Source organism: Varanus komodoensis, unplaced genomic scaffold (assembly GCF_004798865.1).
Source record: "Varanus komodoensis strain SLA01 unplaced genomic scaffold, ASM479886v1 scaffold88, whole genome shotgun sequence".
In the NCBI taxonomy this organism is placed as follows: domain Eukaryota; kingdom Metazoa; phylum Chordata; class Lepidosauria; order Squamata; family Varanidae; genus Varanus; species Varanus komodoensis.
Window position 1 is genome coordinate 767,349 of NW_025336576.1, and position 23,466 is coordinate 790,814.

The window sequence follows — 23,466 nt, forward strand, 5'->3', positions numbered from 1 at the left end:
CTCGGGGAGGTTTAGCTGCATGAGCCTGGTGAGGCGTTTGCAGCATCAGGTCCTCACGATGCTTGGGGCTGAGTCAGCTTCAGAGTGTTTGGAAGGGGGCGCTGTGGCAGCTTGAACCCCCCTGGAGGGGGGTGCCTCTGGGCTGGCAGGCCAGGAGAGGCAGAGCCAGGGTCTGAGAGAGGGAGCAGGCTTGGGACCCCTCAGCAGTCAGCGACCCACCCCATGGAAAGGGGAAGCCGAGGCACGCGGGCATAAGAACCTAAGCAAGAAGCAGCTGGTGTGGAATTCACGCAGCCAGGCAAAGAGATCCACATCCCAGTGGCTCGGATTCATGCGAGTGGGTTCTGGGGAGTGAATCCATGCAACCACATTCCCTGTCATTTTCCCTCTTGGAAGGAACCCCCGGTGGCTTGGCTTCCAAGATGAACCCCCTCTTCACGTAATCTTCACAACAACCCTGTGAGGTAGGTTGGGCTGAGCACCTGTGCCTGGCCAGAGTCAGCCAAAGAGCTTCCAGCTGAAGGGGAGACTAGAACCCAGAGCTCCTGAGTCCCAGTCCAACCACTGTGCCATACTGGTGGCAGCGGCAGCGGCTGCAGCTGCCGCTAGTGAAGGCAATGCTCAAGCCCAGGCAGAAAGGAGTGTTGGATCGTGGCAGCACGTTCTGAGGGCATCCAAAATGTACCCTTTTGCATGTTGCAGCAACACCAGCACTGCAAGAATGATTCACACCCGTGCATGCCTGTGAAGCTGTTCTCTGTTTGTTTTGGCAAAACCTGCTTTACATGGAAAAAGAAACCGAATCGAGAGTTTAATGTGAGGGGCAGGGAAAGAATTGTGGAGCCTGTGGGAGCACTTCTTTGGATCCCTGTCCCTCCGGTCCATCGCACAGAGGGTGAAGTGACTTTAAGAGCATGAGAGCAAAACCATGAGGCTGGTCCACACCGCAGCACACAGTGGCGATGCACTGAGAGCAGCACAACCCCTGGCACAACACTGCGTTAGATTCCCGGAGAAGTGATCGAATCGAAAGCGAAGAGCTGTTCCCTTCTGCTCCATACCCAAGTTCTGCACTTCACAAGACTTTAAATAAAGGACCATGAGTACAAATTCTTGCAAAAAGCCCCATCATCTGATCTTTTAGCAGATCCTTCAAACTAAGGGTTTCATTAACTCACCTTTCCACCCTTTGTACACTAAATGTTGCCCATCGACATCTCTTGGCCTTGCGTTTCACAGAGACCCACAGACAAATTCACATGAACCACAAGGCATGCAGACAGACACATGCGATTTAGTATCGAAGGACCCCCTTGGAGACCTGGGCTAGTCCACCAGAGACAGAAAACAGTCTATCGTAGTCCCACCTTCTGGGAAAGGTGAAGGTGGGCATGGAGTCTGGGGGATGCTGGCTCGGGACAGCTCTGAGGGGGGTGCTTCATGAGGAGCATTCCCCTCTTCCTTCACCTCCCCTGCCCCTTAGGGTCACCACCCCTCTTGATCTGGGCCAGCTCCTCACTTCAACAACCGAATGGCCAGCTGGCACCTCATGGCCCTCTCCATGCTTGGAATGGTTCTGTTCCCCCCAACTGCCAGTTCAGATGGATGAGAATCTCATTTCAGCTCATCTTCCTCAGAATTTGCCCAAATGCACAAAGTTCATAATTAGAAAAGAGAGAACTTGAGTTTTTAAACCCCAAATCTGGGAGGAAGCCAAAGTGATTCATCCACCCTTAATTCCTATGCTGTCTTCCCATCTTAGTTCCACACAACACTTTGGAACAGGCGCTTTCCTCAGAACCCGAGCGGATGGGTGCAGACCTGCCCTCTAACTGGTCCAAATCCAGCCCAGCCATGGCAGAACCACCTTGTCTCTCTGCATAAGGCGTCACATGTGGTTTCCCAGCATGCCTCCTCCTTTTCTCCTGAGATGGCACCATTTAAGGTTTGTGTAGCAAAAACAGCACTTCTAATGTGATGCAGCAGTCCTTGGAGGGAAGTGCCGTGAAGGATGCTTAAAAAGGAACTTGGAGTGCCAGTTGGTTTGCATTTCCCACAGTTCTGCGTCCAGTGGGAAGACTTCCCGGACAGAACACAGAGTAATGTTTAATCTCTCTCCCATTTTCTGTGCTACACGAATGACATTCACAAGTGGCACATTTCAGGTCTAAGCATTTCCGTGATCTCATGGCAGTGTGTGTCGCCGTTGAAGTCCGCTTTTGTTCGCTGAGGGGCCAAAATGAACAATGCCGGCTCTGTTCCGTGAAGTGCGGAATGAATGCTCGCCTGGAGCTTCCCTTTGATTCATGTCATGCCATTCTTCTCCGTGTCATATTGCCCCGTTTTATTTCCTCTGATGAGGAGCGGGGCCCGTTGAAAGAACCCGACACTGGTAAAGCGGGCGGTTTCCGCTCTGTGTCGCCTCATGATCCAGGGAAAAGCGGGTGTTGCAGGACTGTGCAAAGCTTCTTCGCCCCTTTGCAGCATTTCTGTCTCCAAAAGTGGCAAGACAAACCCATCTAGTGGAGATCAGGGGAAAGAACTGTTTGACTGTTGGGTATGGAGACTACTTATTACACTTTTATTAGAATTAGACTCTATTATTTCTTCTGTATTGAAAACTTTTCGGAAGGTAAATGCTGTGCCAGGGAGCTAGGAAGCGTGGCTCCCGGAAGGAGTGCACCCGCGTTTTTTCTGCGTCGTGTCCCTCAGTGCAAAGTTACAAGATCGTGTTGGTGTCGCTCGCAGGAGCACTGAATTGCTGCCCCGCTTGGAAAGCACTCGGTTGGAGATGCGCTTCCACCTCGCCTGCTTCTCAGAAGTAGCCACAATCGGTCGTGTGCCCGGCGGCCATCTTGCGTTATCGTGAATCTAGTTAGATGCCCACCACCGCCTGATGCCTCACCAAATGTTGCCCCCCCGCCTTTCGATGGGTTTCACCCCGTGACGCCACCAAATATTCTGCTGTCGGGCGTTTGGATTAGCCCTACAATGCGTTGCATTTCCGATGGAAGGCACAAGGAGAAGGGGGCGGCAGAGGCTGAGGCCGAGGGGGCTGGATGGGGTCCCTGGGCCGGTGGGGGTGGGCTTGGGTGGACTCCGGGGGATGGTGGAGGGCAGGGGGCCCTGGAGAAATGTTGTCTGGGGTCACAAAGAGTCAGGCGTGACTTTGTGACTGTACAACAACAACGTTGCATTTGCTTTTACTTCAAGGCCATTTTTTAGGTCTTCATTGATAAATATTTGTGGGAAATGTTACAAAGCAACATGAACAAAAAATAGAGCATTTTACTGAAAGTTAACCAAATAAGCCTCCAAGCTTTCCCAGACAGAGTGCGGCCCCTTTCACTGGAGATTCTGGGCCCCCACCTTGCAGTTGCCCACCTTGCGAGGGAAGGCTGAGGGGCCTGGGGCGAAGGAGTGGCAGTGAGGAGAGACCCCGCTGCTGCTCCGTCTCGTCTCCCAGCACGGGCGGTGCAGCTGCACGGCCTGGCCAAACGTTTCCGGGCTGAGCCTCCTTCCGCGGGATCTCAGGGGAAAGTCAAGCTGAGCAGGCAGATCCGAGCTTGGGACAGGTGATTTCCTGCTCCGAGCCAGCCAAATCCCAAACGCGGCGCAGGCTGCTTTGGAAGGATTTCAGATCAAACGGGGCAGGCAAAGCCGATCAGTCCAAATCTTCCTGAAGCTTCGTCTGACAATTCAGATCGGTGGAACCCAGATGCCGGATCTACGCAGCAAAGCCACAGCGGTTCTCCTCTAGTGCCCTGTTACAAGGCACTTCCCACAGCTCAGATTTCCAGTCCCAGGGGCTGAATTTCTCTCCAGCCTCAGTGCTTTGGGAAGGCATTTGGCGGTAACATATTGCAGGCCTGTTTCAAATTTTGCTCGGCTGCCTCTCTCCCCCAGGAGCAGGAATCTTCAAGGTGTTTTTGCCCAGTTCGTGGGTCATGGGAAAATAAAACATTGTATGTTTACATGGAATAAGTGCTTTTGCTGCCTTTGCTGAGTGCTCTGCTTGTCACCCACGCAAGTCCGGTTGCCTCCTGTGACGTCAGTGCTAAAGGGTCAGGCTTCCCACCCACATGAAAAAGCCTCATTCTGTTTTTCATTCATTGTAGTCCCCTCGACCCTGCACCTATCCTTCTGAAATTTTGCAGGTGTCTTGCCTAGGGCATTTGCCTCTTCCAAACTTTGAAGATTTATTTTCCACAGAAATGGTGCACTTATCTTTCCAAAACATTGCAGCCTAAAGCTGCCTCTTTGTGCTGAAAGCTGTTCTGTTAGGAATAGACCCCAAAGAATGCAATTCTGTTTGGAAACACTCACAGTATAAAGGGCACTGTTGCCCATGCACCAACTCATCCAAAATTTGGCAGGCTTGGTAACTTCAGAAGGGAAAACTATGCCTGCAAATTCCATCCCATTCTGCCAAGAAATAGGAAACTTATTGGCAGTTTCTTTTTTTTTAATAAAACCAGCCTTTAAAGCATAATATCCTCTGCACTTATTTGACCTTTGGAAACTTATATCCCTTCACAAAGGGCTGCTATGACTGGAAAAGGCATCTCGCTTCGTTAAACCGTAACAATGCTACAGCCATTGTTCATCTCCAGGGATAGTCAATGAGTGGCTTTGGATTTCCAGAGGATTCAGATTTGGCTCCCGAATCAAAATAGGCAACCTCTGAATCAGCCCAAGGTGAAGCAGGCAGCCTTCTGAACCCCCAGCTCTTTCCTCTGGTGCACATCTTCTGTAGAGTTCGTCTCCTTCTCCCCAGCTTTCTCTCCTCTCCTGCTTGCAGCACAGCTGTGCTTTCAAGGCCTTATTTCAAGCCTTGTTGATAAGCAATGCTTGGAAATTCCCAGGGCCCAACAGCTGGAGCCGTTTCCACAGTTGATCTCATGAGAGTCCAGACTCTGTTCTCCAACTGTGTTGCATTTCCTGGATGGGCGCCTGGGAAGGGTTCTGTGCCGTAATCTTACCTTTGCAGAACAGGAGCAAATGTTTAGCACAATAGGAGGCTGCAAGAGCCGCTCTCCTTCCAGTGCTAGTGTTTTACCTTCCTTTGCTTGTTTCTAGGCTGACCTTTGCATTATGCCTGGCTCAACTCTGGTGAGCCCAGCTTAAAACCAAGCTCTTAGCTTAAAACCAAGCTCTTAGTTCATGACAGTGGATTTCTCTAGAAACCTCTGAATTACTAAATTGCATCTAGAAAGGAAAGACAGCTTCCTCCTTAAAAAGAAGTGAGCTTTTTTATTTTCATTTTCAATTTTTTTGCTGGCATTCAGTGGATTGGTGGCGGCACTCTTCTGTGTGAAGAGATGTGTGGGACGCTCTCATGGAAAAAAGAGCTGTAATTTTAGATGTTTGGATTCTTGTTCCAAGGGGAGAAAAAAAGCCTGAAGATGTACTTATGTGGCAAATTTAAAAAGTGGTGTGCAACTGAGAAAGGCAGCCTCAAACCACCAAAAACGCAAGTCCAGCAGAACGCGGAATTGCAACAGCAAAGCCCAGGCAGCTGCGAATGAGGGTTGCTAGCAACTGCCCGGAGCGCTCAGGCTTAATCTTTGGCATTTAAAAAATATGCATAACTTCCATAAGCCATGGAAAAAAGATCCCATGTTTTTAAGTGCTGTTTCTTATTCTCAGTTGCTTTGCAGCACAGGGAAAAAATGTGGAACCGTCTCTAGCGCGAGTGGATCCGCGTGCCAGATCTCATTGCTGGCCTGCATTTTCCAGCACCCCGTATCCTGCTGGATGAAAACCAGCTGTCTTGGGGCAGGGAGGAATCGGTCCCACACTTCCTGCCCCGTGATGACGAGCGCAATTGGTAGCTCTCTCACTTGCTTCAGCTATCCTAGTTTATGACGATTAAAAATACGTGCAGGGATTTCACACTCTGTAAAGTGGCAGGAGAAAACCTCAAATGGAGAAGCCCCCCCACCCCATGTTTCCACTGAACCAAATGGATGGTTGTTAAGAAGCTCATTATGCAGGGACCGGATGGGGGAAGGAGAGCCAGTAAGACCTGTGCTGGGATGGGGAGCTGGGTAATTTTGGGGGGGGGGTGGCCCCAGAAAACTGGTGGAGAAACACTCTGTTCTCTGTGCCTGCGTGGAAGACTGGGAGGAACGGGGGCAGCCATGTGCCTGGCCAGGTGTAGGATCACCTGTCGGGGAAATGCGGCAAGTTATCACCCTTCGTGGCAGCCCTCATCCCTGTTTGTTGTGAAAGCCCAACGCAGACAGTGGGTTGTCCTCTCGGGATATTTATTCACATACTTCTTTAAAACATTTGTATGCCAGCCTATTGAGCATCTCTGGGCGGCTCACAACACAATATAAAAACACAACAAAGCATAATAAAAACTATAACAGTTTACATTAAAAACAATAAAATACAGTAAAACATACAAAACAAAGGTCTATGGCCATTAGTTATTAAAATGTTTTTTAAAAAGGAAGGGGAAAAGGGATGCTGCTGTCGTTTGCATAGTCCCTCCGAATCGGGACAGCAAACCGTGGCTTGATCTTGCAGTTGCTTCGCTTGTTAACCTGTGCAAAGAACTTAGCAAGTTCACGTTTGCATCAGATAACGGAGATACATGCCATGTATGGATGAATCAGAGAGTAGATTTCGTAATATTGCAGCACTGGCCAAACGGGCTCGTTTTATTGCGTTATAAGAAGGAAAATGAGATTGTTCTTGTTTTGCTTTTCACTATCTGTGAACTCACGTATTGATAAATATGGAGTATGTGTTTGATGTGATCTCACGTAAATGTTGAAAAACAACATTTAAATCAAACATGGTTTTAAAAAGAGACTGCTGCTTGGACCAGAGTGTTGTGAACAGGTCAGTTGCAGTGCAATGCACCTGTCTTCTCTTTTGCTTCCTGAGAGGACAGTCCTCTATTTGATAGGCTGCTGCAAGGCCACCCTACCTGAAGCACCATCCTGTACTTAAACCAAGATGAGAGCAGTCACCCAGCAAAGCACGTGGCTCACCTTGTCACAGTCTCCACATGCCAAAGCAACGGACTGGCTGTCTGCTCAGTCCTTCAATCTCAAGGATTCTTTCTAAATTTGCATCCGTACCTGAGCGCTGGCATGCGTCTGTTCTGTGCAAATCAGCTCCTCTGGGGCTGCACATTTCTTTTTTGCTGGCGATTCGTAAGTGGCCACCTCAGAAATGGTATGAACATTCAAAAAGTACTATAAAAAATAGCAGGTGTTGTCATGTTTGACCAACAGCTCCAGCATCAATCTTGCTGGAACCCCCCTCTTCTTCCAAGGTGGCAGCTGACCAGATGACATGGCTGAGCATCCAGGGAATCTGTCTCAGAACTGTGCTGAAGTGTGGCTGTGATTCGTTGCTTGGGTTGCTTCGGTCGCATCACATTACAAGTCCGGCGCAGTCATTGCAGAATGCCGGGAACCAGTCCCAAGGGTCTACCTGGAACGTAAATTTCTGGCACGCGCCTTTCAAGCCAATGCACCAAATTGTGACGCTTCCCCTCCCAACCCCCAACAAATGTGAAAGGCATTTTCAGCAGCCCATCAGTGGCAGACTTGATGAGCTATGCAGCTGTTCAGATGAACCAAATCTAATAAAGCATCAACAACAGAAAAGTTCCTATAATTAAACCCATATTCCCTGGAATTGTTATTTTTTCCAGATCAGGAAGTGTCCTGCACCACTGGAGTGAAATCTATTACTTTGTGGAACATCTGGCCCACAAATTTATAAGGTAAGACATTCTGACTGGTTGATAGTGGAAGCAGAGGAAGAGAGATTGATTTCAATGGGCTGAACTGCACTTGGCTATTACGGTGTAATGCTGTGCATATTTACTCCAAGGTAAATTCCATAATGTTCTGTGGAGCTTACTCCCAGGTAAGCCAGTCCTTTTGTTTTATATGTGGTTTTGAGTAACATAGAATCAGGTTGATTAGGGTCTTCATTTCTCATGATGAACCAGACCAGCTTAAGAATCAAGCGCATTTCGGCCTCCTTGGTTTAATTTGAGTTCCTGTACTTCTGATTCTCAGCAACATCATGACTAAGAAGAATGTATCAAGCATTTTCTCAGTATTATTAGAAAAGGGACAAATTTGCCTTGAGCTTGTTTTGATGCTTTTTGATAGGAAGGGAACACGAATTCCCAGGAATTCCTGGGAGTCCAAAGCAGCTGCTCCCATTCTCTCTCCCGCCCCGCTGCCCAATGGTCTCCAAGAACAAGGAATCCAGGGAGCTTTGGTAGTGGGATTTGACTCTGCTTTCATTGGGTGCATCTTGTTTCTACTGTTCTAGCGACCTTACAGGGAACCAAGGTTTAGGGTGGGTGCCAGGAAGCACTTCCTGACAGTTAGGACCCCCAGGGTATGGAATGGGCCTCCACGGGAGGTGGTTGAGGCCCCATCGGTGCGGGTGTTCGAAGATAGGCTGGACATGCACACGGTAGGCATGTCGTGAGCAGAGCCAGCTGGAGCCGGGGGTCAGACTAGATGGCCCGGGAGACCCCTCCTGACTCGCTCTGTTTCTGTATTTCCCACCCAGCACCATTTGAATGGCAATTTAGTTGCCATGCCTGTTTGAAGTCCTGCAAATTTGCGCAAGTACAGCCTCCGTATCTCACCTCCTGGAGCTTCCCGGGTAGAAGGAATTGCCATGAAATCAATTTAAATCAGCTGCATAGATATGCTTCCAGGTGTCAATACAATTTCTGCTGCTTTACATTTTTAGAAATTCTGCATTGACTTTGATGACGTTTATACAGCGTGTTATTGTTTCCGTGGGTTGATGGACGCCCACTCAGGCAGTGCTGTCTTTGGGGCAGTACAGAAATGAAAATAGAACTGACAGTACAACTGCTAATGCTGTACCTGATGGGAAGCCAGGAGGGATGGGCCAGGCAGAACGTCCTGGCCCAGGGAGATGCTTCAAGCTGCAGTCCTGAGTCCCCACATGTGGGAAAGCTGCACACGGAAGAAGAGGTTTCTGTCTGTAGCCCTGGCAATTTCGGGTGCGGTCCTTGTGCAGGCCAACAAAAGTCCCCTGAGGCTGCCCTCTGATACGCACCGCCTGGGAGCGAGCCCCATCCTGTCTCTAGGTGGGAATGGATGCGAATGTGGCACGGAGGGCAGCTGCTCATAGCGGAATAGTCTTGGTGCCTTTGCTGGAACCGTAGGAACAAAGCCGGTGTGTCCTTTCCAGCATTCCAGTGTTGCTGGAGCTTTGGTGGGACATCTAAGAGAGGAATGGTGTTTTGGTGCGGAGTTTTTGCACTCAAGTACCGATGCCTCGAGCCCCCAGTTTTCTGGGTGACAGTTTCCAGCATCCCTCACCGTTGGCTGCGGCTGGCTGTGGATGATGAGATCTGTAGCCTGGCACATCTGAAAGGTGCAAGGCTGGGCTACTATCTTTGACCCAACGGGTCTGGGGATTTTCTGGCTGCAGGTGCCATGGGCAATTTCTCTCCCCATGGCAGCCAAACTGGGACCCCGGGAAGTGCGTTCGCATCTTCCAAAAGAGGCATCAGGAAGAGCCTCCCTGCCTGCCTCTAGGGAAAGGGGGCGAAAGGGCAAGGCCTGGCGGCAGGACGAGGAGCAAGGGAACGTGCCTGCTGCTCCCTGGGGGCCGTCAAGGGTGGGCCCATCGCAAACGGAACCTTGTCACGAGAACGTCCCGGTATCTTCCCACCGTGGAATCAGGCAGTTTGCATGTTCAGCTTCCACAAGCAGAGGCAATGCACACACCTGTGTGAACTGGGTCATGGGTCGTAACTCCTGGGCTCCTCTTTCTGCAGCCCCCAGCTGAGGATGTCCTTCATTGTTTTCTCGACGAGAGGCTCCACCCTTATGCCGCTCACGGAGGACAGGTAAGGGGGCCTGGAATGAACGTGGGGTGCGGAGACCGTGGGGTGGCTGGCCTGAGCTGGGCGTTCTCCAGAGGTGTTGGGCTGCATCCGAGGGATTCTGGAGTCGCCGTCCAGCACCTCTGGAAGGCGTGGGGCTGGGGACGGCTGCCTCAAGCACTTTGGCATGGAAGGTTGCTTTTGAAACAATAAGCCAACCAGGAGAGGTACATCGGTGAGAACGGGTATTATCCCAAAAGCCCAATGGCACACGCAACAAGCACGCAATCTTCAAGCAATAGAGGACAGCAAAATCTGGGTCATCAGTGCAAGTTTTATCATATATTTAGGAAGCACATTTGCAATAACAGTTTGTTGAATTGCAAGTGCAAACACCACAATACTTTGATGTGAGACGTGTGTGTTTGTGTCTTTCTATAGAAATACTTCCTTTCTATAGAAACCTTTTGATCAACCCTTTTCATGCTAGGCCACTGAAGACGGCCAAACGCATTTGGTTATTTCTGGTGCTGAATGATCCAACTGCACAATTTGGCTTCGGTTACCTGATGCAGGTGGCACAGTGGTTTAACCCGCTGTGCTGCTGGGCTGGTAGAGCGAAAGGTCGCTGGTTCGAGTCTGCACAACGGGGTGAGTTCCCGTTGCTCCGTCCCAGCTCCTGCCAGCCTTGCAGTTCGAAAGCAGGCAAATGCAAGTAGAAGAAAAGGAACCACCTCGGTGGGCTGGTAACAGCGTTCCGGGCACCTCGGTGTTTAGCCATGCCGGCCACACGACCACGGAGACCGTCTGCGGACAAACGCCGGCTCCCTCGGCCAGGAAGTGGAGATGAGCAGCGCCCCCTGGAGTCAGGCACGACTGGATGTAACGTCAAGGGGAAACCTTTGTCTTTACCTTTACCTGATGACTAAATGCTTGTAGCTGTTCTGTGGCAAGACATGCTGTTGGGCTTTTTGGATAGAATTCATCTTCACCCGTTTACTGATCCCGATCGCTTAATTGCTTCTTGGCTTGGGGATGATTTCTCATTCAGTCTGCAAAGTTGCCTGTGCACAGGTGTGTGTGTGGGGGTTGCAGTCCACACAATGGGATCCAGACAGAAAGGCTTTGGAAGGCCAAGAGCGAGGGCGACTGTTTCCCCCATGTCAGACGGTTTGCCACCCCCGTCCCCGTCCCCGTCCCCGCTTCGGGGCCGCGCTCCCTTGATGGCTCCGCTTCCAGTGGTGGCCCAGGTGTGTCCCTGGCTGTTCTGATGAATGGTCAGGCTTGGAGGGCCTTGGCCATTTTCACTGGCACAATCCCAGAAGGCCGCGGGGGGAGCACCAGCCTGGCTTTCCTTTTGGCCCCCCTTTTGCTTGCTTGTCTTGTGCCTGTGTTGTGCTTTAATTGCAGTTCATAGCTGCTGACCTTTGTGGATATTTTGTGAGTGGCGGGTTAGCATTGGCTCGCGTTGAGGTTTGTGGGAAGGTGGTATAAAAGGTTTGACGGCGTGCTCAAGGGGAGTGAGGGCAAGGGTGCCGCCCGGGCGGGTGTCCTCCTTGTCCTCCCGGGCTTCCTGCCTTTGGTGCCTCCTTGGGCCCCTCGGCTGCTTGCCTTGTTTCTGCCCCCCGCCATTGAGTTGCTTTGTTTTTATTCGGTGGCTGTTTCAATCTGCCTTGGATTCCACATCGCTCAAGCATATTCATATATTTGAGGGTAGTTATACATAATTGTGTTGCTATTATGCTTACATGCTCCTAGCCATACTGGTCAGGAATCCCTCGCCGCTCAAACTGGCTCAGCCTTCCTGCCATTGTCTTTGAGATGGAAGAGCTCAACTAACGAAGAATAATGAAATCCTGTGCAGATGTCTGGGGAATCTCCCATTCCTGGAGAGTAAACAATAGCTTTGTGCTAATTGTGAAATCAAGGGAAGGGAACTTGTTGACACGCTTTTGCAGTGGACTTGCTACTTATGGTGCTGGTTTAAACGGCACCCGAGTTCCCATGGAGAGAAGAGCGTATTTGCGGCACCACTCTGCTGCTCCCAAAGGTGTTGTCTGGCCCGCCACGCCGTCCGAGCTCCCTTTGGCTCTGCCCGGACCGTTTGCACAGCTGACGGAAAACACACCCGAGCCCACCCTGCACTGCCTGTTTTTAATCTGCCTGCGTGCCTGGGTTTTTATTCAAAGATTAAACTGGATACCCCGGACTCTTCAAAGTCTCTCCTGTGAACTCATAAATGTTGACACGGGTGCAGATGGAAGACGAGGGTTGGGAACATCCGCATAATTTGCAGAACGAGCACGAAGCTGTCCTGCCACCCGGCTCAGGTGCTTGCGGTGATGCTCAGCTCGTATCATTTGTTACTGATAGCGAGCAGGGTGGGCCGGAGGTGTTTCTCAGTGCTGAATCAGGGGGAGCATGTTTAGGGAAGCACATTGGCCTAAAATATGGTTGGAGTCAGAGTTCTCCTTTTTCTATGTCTTGTTGGCCCACTGGCCCCTTCCAACTCCATTATTCCATGATCCTATGCTAGGCGTCCATCCAGGATGACTTACCTATTTTGCTACATAGAATCATCGAATCGTAGAAGAGTAGAGTTGGAAGGGGCCAGAAGGCCATCGGTTCCACCCACTGCTCCTGCAGGACACCACGTCGCAAGCTCCCACTCGGGTGCCTGCCCAGTTTCCTTTTGAATGTCCCCAGTGTGGGGGAGCCCCCACCTCTCCGGGCAGCCGGTCCCACTGCCGTGTTGCTCTGGCAGTGAGGCAGCTTTTCCGGATGCCCAGCCTGAATCTGGGTTGTTCCAACATGAATGGATTATTTCATGTACACACACTTAAATTCTGAGTAGTGTGAAAACATGGAATGGAGCTGATGGAATTAAATACTCCTATTAATCACAAGTAAAAGAATGTCAAGGGTTTAGCAGGTGGTCTTGAGCCCAACGCGCATAGAAATGGTTGGCTAAATATGGCACCCAAAGTGATCACCCAGGGTTCAAACAACCATATTCCAAATCCATATCAAGGACCCGAGGCGCTCCTCGCGATGCAGGCCCCTGGCCTGGACCTGGGCCCTAGAAGGAGCTTTTAGGACCGCAGGCCCTGCACCTCTTCTAGGCTAATTTTTAAAAGGGGCATCATGCTAAAGAAGAATTTAAGTCACGTCTGCTTTGGGCGCCTGTTCAGTTGGTTTGAAATTTCCTCTTGGGTTGCACTGGAAAACTCAAGAGCAGGAATCTCTTGATAAGTACCCTTAGGAAGCTGGTTTCCCCTGACAGACTTTCTTACATTCTTCCACTGCAGAGAACTGATACGCCAAGGTTTGGAGGAGCTCCAGAAAGTCCTGCCAGGAGGAGATACTTACATGCATGAAGGATTTGAAAGGGTAAATACGAACGTACCGCCGAAGCACGAGGCCGTGGGTGGGCGGGAGCAGATCGCGCCTCAGCAGCTCCTAGTAGGGGCTTCAGAATACCTCTGTCTCCAAACACAGTCAGACGGTCAGCCAGTTCTGAACACCTCGCTTTGATTCTCTTTCAGGCAAGTGAGCAAATTCACCGGGAAAATGTTCAAGGTAAGAATACATGAATGGAGCAGCAAACCAGAGTTAGTTCTGTTTTTGTTTGTCAAGCGCTTTCCCTGCCCCATATCATGGACAGTCTCTGGGGTAGCCCCTTTTTACCTGGGCATGCAAGAAAGATTTGGTGGCACTCCTCCATACCTAGAGAGCAGTCCACTGGCCTTTGTCTTGGCTTTGATAGCACGCCTTTGGTATAAAAGGAAAGAATGAATTAAAGTCAATTAACGTTGGGGTAATTCAAGGGGCCATTAACAGCATATTTCTCACAAATACCTACCCTGCCCAACCTGGGATCAAAAAGAAATAATGGAACAGCCTGAACGATGGCTGTGAACCACCCAGAGTTTCAGACATTGAGCAATACAGGCGTTACAGCGATTATCTGGAAGTGATCACGGTTCGCTGAAGTTGCCAGGTGCCTTTGCTGAGCGGGTCTTTCTCAGACGAATCAGTGCCCGAGTCCGTTGGCTCAGGCCCGTTATGGCCCTTGCCGGGTGTGGAGAAGTTGGCACGAGGAGGGCGCCCTCCACTGGAAGCCCCCGGGGGGCGGAGGGGGCCAGAGGAGCTGTGCGGCCGTGGGCCAGGCTGCGCTAAAGCAGGCCAGCAGGTCCCTGGTCCCGACCGAGGCCGTCGGCACAAGCCTCCTTGCCCAGCGTGGCTGGCACGGGCGGGTGAGCCTCCCTGTCTCTGCACCCTTCCGCTTCCGTGGTGCACAGCATAAGAGGATGCTACGAGCCCTGCTGGATTAGGCCCAGAGCCCCTCCCGTCCCGCATCCTGTTCAAGCAGTGGCCCGCCAGCCAGCCGCCCGGGGCACAGATGCCACCGCGCGCCCCTGCCCACCTTCCCCAGCCGCGGGGGCACGAAGCCGCACTCTGGATGCAGAGCTGAACGTGCTTCTGGAAGCAGCTTTCTCCAGCGCCCCAAAAAGCTACTGAACCCCAGACCAGAAAATTTCCCAGCTGAATATATTATTTTCTGCCCTTTTCAAAAGTGCAAGCAATTAAATGCACAGCTTGCACTTGGAATCTGGGCAGTTTTCATCTGGGCTTGGAATCCCACTTACAATTTAAGATATTTTAAAGAGGCTGGTCATTGTGGGGGTTTTCTTTCCTTTCCCCCCTTTTTGGTCCCCCTTCAGACAGAAGTCGTGAGAGTGAGAAACGCACACGGTCCCGTTCAGTGTGTGGGACGCAGCTCTGCACTCTTCCGGATCGACTGCGAAGGGCTGGCGGCAGCAGTCCTGGTTCATGCCGGAGGGTTTGGCTCATGGCAGCATGTGATTTCCAGCCGCCAACTGGGGCAAGCCTGGGCCTTGCTAGGATGAAGATAACCATTTCTCCATAGGGACGTGTTCTGGCAGTAAATCTGCCCTCCCGGCAGATGGGACTTTGCAGTCTGCTTGATGATATACCTGCCTCTCCGGCTCTCCGAGCAATTCCCTGGGAGGTGCGAGACGCGTGATCAGGCAAAAGCCACAAAGGACAGCAAGTGCACACCTGGCGACACACTTCTGTCGTGCAAATCGCCTTCCTTGATCAGAGGCGCCCTGGCTCATTGATTCGCTTTGCATTTAGAAAGCAAGAAAATGCACCAGGAGTGTGAACATTCAAGCTTCGGGATTAAATCCAGCTTGAGAGAGTGTGACTGGGAGGTTTCCTAGAAGGTCCTGCACTTTTCCTCAGTCCAAACCTCTTTCCCAGTTGTTTGGTAGTTTCCTGGCATAGAAATTTAGAAACAGAGCGAGTCAGAAGGGGCCTCACGGGCCATCCAGTCTGACTCCCGGCTCCACTCATGACGTGCCCACCATATGCATGTCCAGCCTATCTTTGAACACCCGCACCGATGGGGCCTCAACCACCTCCTGTGGAAGCCCATTCCACACCCTCGGGGTCCTAACTGTCAGGAAATGCGTCCTGGCATCTAAATGGAACCTTGGCTCCCTGAGCTTTGCTCCATTGGAGCGCGTTCTGCCTTCCTCCGCAGGGGAGAACAGGTCTCTTCCCACCTCCATGTGACATCCCTTCACATACCTGTCTGTCGCCAACAGAACCCTCTGAGTCTCCTCTTCTCCAGGCTGAAGAGACCCGGTTCCCTCAGTCTCACTATATACGGCGTCCCCTGCAAACCGGCCACCAACCTTGTGGCCCTACGCTGCACTGACTCCAACCTGGCTATATCCCTCCTGTAATGAGGGGCCTAAAACTGAGCACAATACTCCAGTTGCGGGCGCACCAGAGTCGTATGGAGTGATAGTAATACCTCTCCCGATCTAGAAGCCACACTTCTGGCTATGCAACCAAGGGTGGCGTTCGCCCTCTTGACCACCGCATCACACGGCTGGCTCATGTTTAGCCTGCAGTCAACCGGCACCCCGAGGTCCCTTTCACAAGTGCTGCTCTCCAGCCACATGTCCCCTAACCTGTAGTTATGACACCCATTCCGATGCCCCAAGGGCAAGACCTTGCACTTCTCCACATTGAACACCATCCTGTTGTCTCCTGCCCACTTCCATAGTCTGTCCAGGTCCTTTTGGATCTGGAGTACCTGCTCCTCAGTTGTGGCCACTGCCCCGGTTTTAGTATCGTCTGCGAAATTGATCAGCAGATGTTCACCCCTTCTTCCATGTCACTGATGAAAAGATTAAACGGGATCGGCCCCAGGACAGAGCCCTGGGGGACCCCGCTTCTCACTGGCCACCATCCTGATGATTCCCCGCTAATGGTTACCTTCTGCTTTCGGTCAGTCAACCATGCCCTAATCCACTGGACAGTGCTTTGGTAATCACAAAACTCCTCAGTTTCTCCACCAGGATGTCATGGGGCACTTTGTCAAAGGCCTTGCTGCAATCCAGGTAAACCACATCCACTGCAGCCCCTCCATCCAGCCACCTCGAAACCTTGTCATAGAATTCCACAAGGTTTGTCTGGCAGGACCTGTTTTTGCTGAAACTGTGTTGTGTGACCACCAGCTCCCCTTCCCTGTCTAGCATCACCAGATCTCTCTCTATTATGAGCCTTTCCATTGTTTGTCCTACAATGGACATAAGGCTAACAGGTCTATAATTCCCATGTCCCTTCTACTACCCTTTTTGAAGACTGGGACCACTGATGCCACCCTCCAGTCCTCTGGGACTTCATCCGTTCTCCACGAGGTCTCAAAAATGGAGGCCAGCAGGCGTTGGCAGCCTCCAACTCTCCAAGTGCCAACTCTCTAAGTACTCTCAGGTGTAACCCGTCAGGGTCTGGCACCTTTGTAATATCCAATGCCCTGAAGAGCCCCTCGACTTCAAGGGGGGTGACTCTAATCTGTGCCCCTAAGTCCCCGGCCTCATCTAATCTCCTATGCGGATATCCCCCGTCCTGCTTTGGGGAGAACACAGAGGCAAAATAGTCATTCAGCATCTGTGCCTGTTCCCTCATATCAGTCACTGGATCTCCTTCCTGCTTATTTAGTGGTCCCACGACTTGTCTCCCCTTCCTCTTCCTATTTACATGCTGAAAGAAGCCCTTTTTTGTTGCTCTTGATATTCTTGGCAAGTCTCAGCTTGTAATCAGCCTTAGCCTTGCGAAGAATCCTTCTGCAATGGGCCTCCTCCTCCCGGTATGCCCTTTTGTCTATTTCCCCCAGTACCCATTTCCTCCAGAGGTTCCTCTTTGGTCTAATCCCTCTAACCACCTCCTTTCGCATCCATGGCGGTGCTCTCCTCCGCCTCCCCACCTTACTGACTAGAGGTACCATCAAGGCTTGCGCCTCCAAAACCTCCCTTTTGAGTGCTATCCACCCCTCCTCAACTCGCTTGTCTTCCCGTAACCTATCCCAGGAGACTTTCCCCAGTCTGGCCTTCAATTGGCCAAAGTTGGCCCTCTTGAAGTCCCAGCTTCTAGTGCTCAACCTGCTGCCCGTCCGCAGTCCCCTGATCTCAAAGCAAAGGATGGAGTGATCGCTTGCATCCAGAGCTCCCCTAATCTGTGCTTCATATATCAGCTCCTCCCTGTTAATCAAGACCACCCCATCCCACCCCCTGGTCGCCTCTCGGACTCTCTGTGTGAAAAACCCTCCCTCTATAGCTTCTAGGAAGCGACATGACCTGGCTGTCACCACCGAGTGAGTCTCCGGACTAATATCCGGGATATTGAAATCTCCCATAATTACTGTGTCTCTCCCTCAAGATATCTTAGAATCTGACCTGTCAGGACATCATCCAGGGTCTCATGTTGACCTGGAGGGCGATAACATACCCCCACTGTCAGGTCTCTTTCCCTGTCAAGACCCCTAAGTTTCACCCAGACTGCCTCTGCCGAATCCCCATCTGTGCTGCATCCTATCTCACTGCATCCTATCCCTTCCCTGACATATAAAGCCACGCCCCCACCTCTCTTTCCCTTCCTGTCCTTTCTAAACAGGTGATACCCCTCTATGTTCCCATGCCAGACTTGCCTTTCATCCCACCCAAGTTTCTGTGATCCCCACCAGGTCATACCCTCCTATTCCCAGGAGAGCTTCCAGCTCTTCCTGCTCGTTACCCATGCTCCTAGCATTGGTGGACATGCACCTCAACTCCAAAAAGGGCACGTGCACAGTTCCTTCCCACATCCATTCTAAACAGTTGCGATCTCTCTCCTAAGATGTATTAATTTAGTGGCCGTAAGAACTTGACCTGGCATTTTTGATCCTTTTGGTCACACCCCTTCGGCCCAGCCCACCGCTGGGGAGGGGGGAGGCCCTGAGGCTTCGCCACAGTGGAGCTTGGCTGTTGGGCTGCAAGGGAATTCTCTACCCTTCACAGCTGGATAGTGCTGCCTTGTGTCCCTGAACATGGACACTTGTTGGACATAGGAAAAATGGTTCTGGACCAGAAGCAGCGCTGCCCATTCTCTGAAGGCTTGCCAGCAGTACGCTGGGCCTGGTGGTCCCCCAGAACTGAGCTGGTGACCTGTGACATCATGGGCTTCTGCTGGCACGCCGGTGTCACTGGGGCAGGGGGCGGCAAGCCTGGTCCTCAGAGGGGCTGAGCTAGTCCCCCAGAACAGGCTGCAGGAGTAGTGGAGCAGTAGAGCCGGTGCAGCCAGCGTCCGTTTGGGTAAGGGGAACGGTGCAGTGGCCAAGCATGCTTCTGCCAGGGGCGTGGGGACCAGCATTGCCTGAAGATGGTGGGCCGCCAACGGGGGGCCTTTGGGGAGCTTTGCAGCAGGCCCCAAGTTCCCCAGGTCCTGAAAGGTCCGAGTTCAGGGTCCACCCTCTTCAGGCAGACCTGTTCCAGACCTGCATCTGGAACCCTGGAAAGCCTTTGCTCATCCGTGTAGGCAGTCCAGAACTTGATGGTTCTGCTCAGATATACCTGGCTTGATCTCAGGGAGCTTCATCTCTCAAATGGGGAGGGGGGGGACAGAACCACAGTTGCCCGTTTGGGTGGCAGCTCGCAATTATTCCCATGCTGGTCTACTCCTCGGGCAGAAGGACTTGTGGCAGCAACCGGGCGATTTTACATGCTCTTAATGTAGCACGATTACTCTCTTTTGTTAAGCTGGGACTTGACATGCAAACCATGGATAAGGCAAACCAGAGTTTGGGGGAACATGTGGTGTACACCTTATATTTGCCAGAGAGCTGGAGCTGGCTGTGGCCCCACTGTTGTGTGTTTCACACATGAGAAACTTGTGTTTGTTGCTGCCTAACATGTGAAGAAGGCTCTGAAGACAGCGGAGTCGGTTGTGCAACCTCGTGGCCTCCGTAGCACGCAAATGCTCCCTGTCACGCTTCGGCAGATGGAACGCACCCAGGCCCACTTGAATGGTACCCACACGATGCAACTCCCTGTCTCTGCCTCCTCCACAGGTGGCCTTCAGGCTCGGAGAAGCTGGGCTTGTCATGAAGGCCCTGAGTCAGTCCATCCACCCATGTGATGTCGTACTCCGTTTCCTTCCCCCTCCACAACTCACCGTATTACTGGAATGGCGTCCTTTTTTTCAGGTTACAGGACTGCGAGTGTCATCATTGCGCTGACGGATGGGGAACTTCACGAGGACCTTTTCTTCTATGCGGAACGAGAGGTAAGAGGCGTGCAGGTTTATTCCTTGAAGTTGCCTCACATGTTTCGGCCGGGTATAATACTTCAGGCCTTCTTCTTGGGTCAGTATTTGTAAATGCCAGCAGAGAACACGGAAAAGGATCGGTCTCCAAGATAATTCCCACCACCTGGTTTCATTGGGTTCTTTTGGAAGCTCTCCAGTTCTGGCCGACCCTTATTTCAGCGCAGCCAAGTGCCCGGCTTTGGGTGCCCGGCCTAACTCTGGAAAATCTGGACGCTGCTCTTCTGGGCGAAAGCCGTTCCTGCACTCCTGAGAGGTGGCACCTGGGCAGATGTGCTTCCTGGCATCCCTCTCAAGAAGCCGAGCTCTGCTCGACAAGTGGCTTCTGTTGGCTCTATGGCTTGGAAGGGCTGGTTGGCGTTCATGGATTCATACAGAACTGGCTTTAGGTGGGAGGCCCTGGCCTCGGCCGCTTCCCTGAAGGAGAGGAAGGGGGAGGGCAGGCAAAGGAGAAGCAGCTGGGCGCCCCTCCCTTCACGGCCGCTTTGCCCACCCAGCCTCCCCCCGGTGGGTCTGAGAACCGAGAAGCAGCTCTGGCGTGTGATTCTGGCTGGACTCGGGGCCCAAGGCAGGCTTGGCCAGCTGCTGCCTTTTGCTGGGAGGAGAGGCAGTGTTTGCGTCAGCAGCCCAGCCTGGCCAGCGCTTCTCTGCCAGGCCCGATCCTGGGCTGTGCCTGAAGCCCACACCATGGTCACACCTCACCTGGGACTTGCCCTTTCCAAGGTCCTGTGACCAACGATCTGTCGATGGCAGCGTGCCAGCGCCCGCAGACTGCCTTTGAAGATCAGCCTGGCTTTCCAGAGCCTGGCCTTAAGCCCAAACTCCCTCAAGACCTCCGTTCTCATTAAAAACTCAAGATAAGGACTGTCTGTATCGCTCTCTTTTCGGTTCAGAGTGTTTCAAGGGATAATCTACATCCCTTAACCTTGCAGGTAAAGCCGACATTGCATTCCTCTCTGGGTTTTCCAGAGAAGCAGAAGGAGTCCTTTCTTCCATTCATGTTGTTTCTCCTCAGGAGGTAAAGAGAACTGTGAGGCTGACGGCACAGCTGTGCTCCCATTAATACCCTATTTTGTCTCTCTGGGTCTGTCTCGCTGGGGATCAGAAGCGGCTGGACAGAAGGGCTTTGCGTTCTCCCTCATGTCTCAGGCGAAGGAGGGAGCCTTGTCCGGACAGACTGGAAGTCGCAAGCTGACGGCACAGGGGTCGTCTTACGGGGAGGTGCAATGGCATCCCGGGCTGTGTCTTGTGCTCCCGAATCCCCCACTCCCCTTTTGGGGAAGGACCAAGACAGTTGGGACAGTGACGGGAACGCCTGGCAGGGCCGTGGAGCTGTTATCGGGAGCTCCACCCTGCAGCTCCTGGGAGGAATAGAAACCAGTGGAGCGAGTTCCTTTGAGCTGAAGTAACAGACGTCCGAGGCTGTTGTGTTCTGCGTCCCTCTGCTACTGAGGGGTGTGAAATGTAGGGCACAAAGTACCGTTTTAGTGGAAAACGGGGGCATTTAAAAGCACTAAGTACGTAAATAAAGTTGAGGGCTGGAAAGAAACGGGGCCATCTTGGAACAGAACAGGCTTGCTGTCTGCAAAAGTCGGCCCTGTTTTTGGCAACCTGGTGCCCTCCATATATGTCAGTCTTATGCTCCCCCAGTCAGCTGGGAGCTGTAGTCCCTGGAGGGGCCCCAGCTTTGGGAAGGCTGATTTATCCGCTCGCAAATGCAGCAAAGATGGCGGTTTCCTTTAAAGCCATGGCTGCCACTTGGGAGATGGTTGCAGCCTTTGCTTGGGGTGACCCCACAGATCTCTCGGGAAGCAGCTGGCGACCGGGAGGGAACGGCTTCTGCGGCACACGGCCAGCAGTCGCTGCAATCCTCACAGTGCCGTCTGGCGCCCTCTCTCCTTGCTCTGGGCATGCGCTGTTCCAAGCAAGTTCCAAGACACTTTGCTGGAGAGGCCGTGAGTGAAGTGCACTGCAGCTTTTGCATGGATGTGTTGCCCTCTCCTGCGCCCACACACACACACACACACACACACAGAGTCTCTTGGGTCATACATGCTGTGAGACAAGAAAACTGTGGCCTCCATTTCCTGCTGAGAGAACAAATGTTGGCCAGCCAATTCTTGCTTTCTAGGGATGGACCTGGCAACTGGATGAGCTCCAAGCACAGACCCCTCCCGCCGTGGCTTTCGCATTTTTCCAGTGGGTGGAGTTGAGAGCTGTTGCATGGGGAGATATTAATTAACGTTGTCGAAGGAGATACCCCTCCTTTTTACACCCCTGCCACTTTTTAAAAGGATGCTAAAGCTTAATGCCGAAGGAGTTCACCTCTCAGGATCTTACTCGTAAAAGGAGGTTTAGCTGCCACGGTGTCCCGCAGGCAGTGGGCCAGCAAAGGCGAGCCTGGATTTCTGCAGCTGCACCCTAGATCAGGGTGACCTGTCGGACACTAAGCCTTGTGTACAGTTTATTGACTCTTACTGGGAATGCAAGACTTAATAAAGCTGATTATATTTCAGCCTGAGAGTGAGTGGGATATGGTATCAGGCAGCTGATAAAATTGTGCTCTCCAGTGTGTGAGAAGTTGGATTGGGGTGACCAGACGTTGGCATGAATCGTTACTCGTGATGGAAGCGCAAGGATGTGATGAGGTTTTCTCTCTCCAGTGAAAGCAGGATTTAGGGCCTGGAGGAAGCACACAGAAAAACTCAGTCCAAGAAAAAAATAACTAAAATGCAAGGAGCAATGAGAGTAATAAAACAAAGCAAGGGTGGACAACTGAGCTGGCATTTGCAACGAGGGTTTTGGCTCCTCTTTTGCGGAGGTGCGTGTTACCTTATTTTCCCCGAGGTCTTTTGTTTTGACTTTGGTGTTGAAATTTGGTGGTGTGATGCTTCACTTATTAAACCATTTAGGACTGAAAAGGGGCATGGATAAAACGCATAGTGTACAATACTCTAGGCATGCATCGTCTGGCCTTAAGAACCTGACCGTACAGCCCGTGGCGCTCTCGGCACCTGCTGAACCGCAGCCGCTTCTCGCGATGGCAGCCTGCGTGGCCGTGCCGCTTTGTCCTCCACTTGCAGCCCTACTGAAGTTTCTCCCACTGCTCCGTGCGAGAAACAAACCTGCCAAGAAGGAAGAGGTGGAATAGCTGCACGATGCCTTTGCGTTAGTAGGAACCCTCTGTTTGGAAACTCCCGACTCAGACATGCAAAGGAGCAATGTCCACAGGAGGAATGCAGCCCTACTGTAACCTTCCCTGACCGGATGCTCTGACTGTACCTGCCGGCATTCCTGACCATTGGCCAAGCTGGTGGTAGCCAAGGGGAGCCGACCCTCCGACAGCAAGCGGGGCAACGTGTTGGCTGCCTCAGCAGGTTGCGCTTATTCATTTATTCATTCCAGATAGTTTTATCCATCCCATTCCAATCGTCTCTGGACGGCTTACAATGTGATAAATGCACAGTCAATACAACAATCAATAGCAAGATAAAATGCAAGTGAGGATGTTAATAAAACCCGATTTTAAAATATTGAGTAAATAAAAAAGGTTTTAACCTGGTGCCGAAAAGCATATAAAGTTGGCACCAGGCGGACCTCTCTGGGGAACACGTTCCACAGCCAGGGTGCCACCACAGAGAAGGCCCTCCGTCAGGGAGGGTTCCTGGAGCAGGCCTCGCCTGCTGATCTTAAGGGCGTATAAGGAAGAAGGCATCCTGGTCCCAAGCCGTTTGGGCTTTATGGGTCCTCACCAGCCCCTTAAATTGGGCCCGGACTTCAATGGGGAGCCAGTGTAACTTTACTTAAAGTTCTTGCATCCTGCCCTTCACAATGTCTCGGCAGCAACACACTGAAACAAAACAATATAAACATCTCATTCCTGTACATCACCAGTGTTCTCCTTAGTGGTGAACTGTGTTAGGAGGATCCAGTGG

The 23,466-nt window shown here is 51.9% G+C and overlaps 1 protein-coding gene across 1 annotated transcript in view; it reads left to right on the forward strand.

Moving 5' to 3' along the window:
• The first annotated feature begins 4,840 nt into the window (after positions 1-4,840).
• The window catches only part of ANTXR1 (ANTXR cell adhesion molecule 1), a 64,941-nt gene continuing 46,315 nt past the window's right edge, over positions 4,841-23,466 (forward strand). Inside the window, exons 1-5 of the mRNA XM_044417401.1 lie at positions 4,841-7,750; positions 9,809-9,880; positions 13,165-13,246; positions 13,402-13,435; positions 19,413-19,492. Of these exons, the coding sequence (XP_044273336.1) occupies positions 9,822-9,880; positions 13,165-13,246; positions 13,402-13,435; positions 19,413-19,492 (255 nt within the window). The 5' untranslated portion in view covers positions 4,841-7,750; positions 9,809-9,821. The remainder of the gene's footprint in view (positions 7,751-9,808; positions 9,881-13,164; positions 13,247-13,401; positions 13,436-19,412; positions 19,493-23,466) is intronic.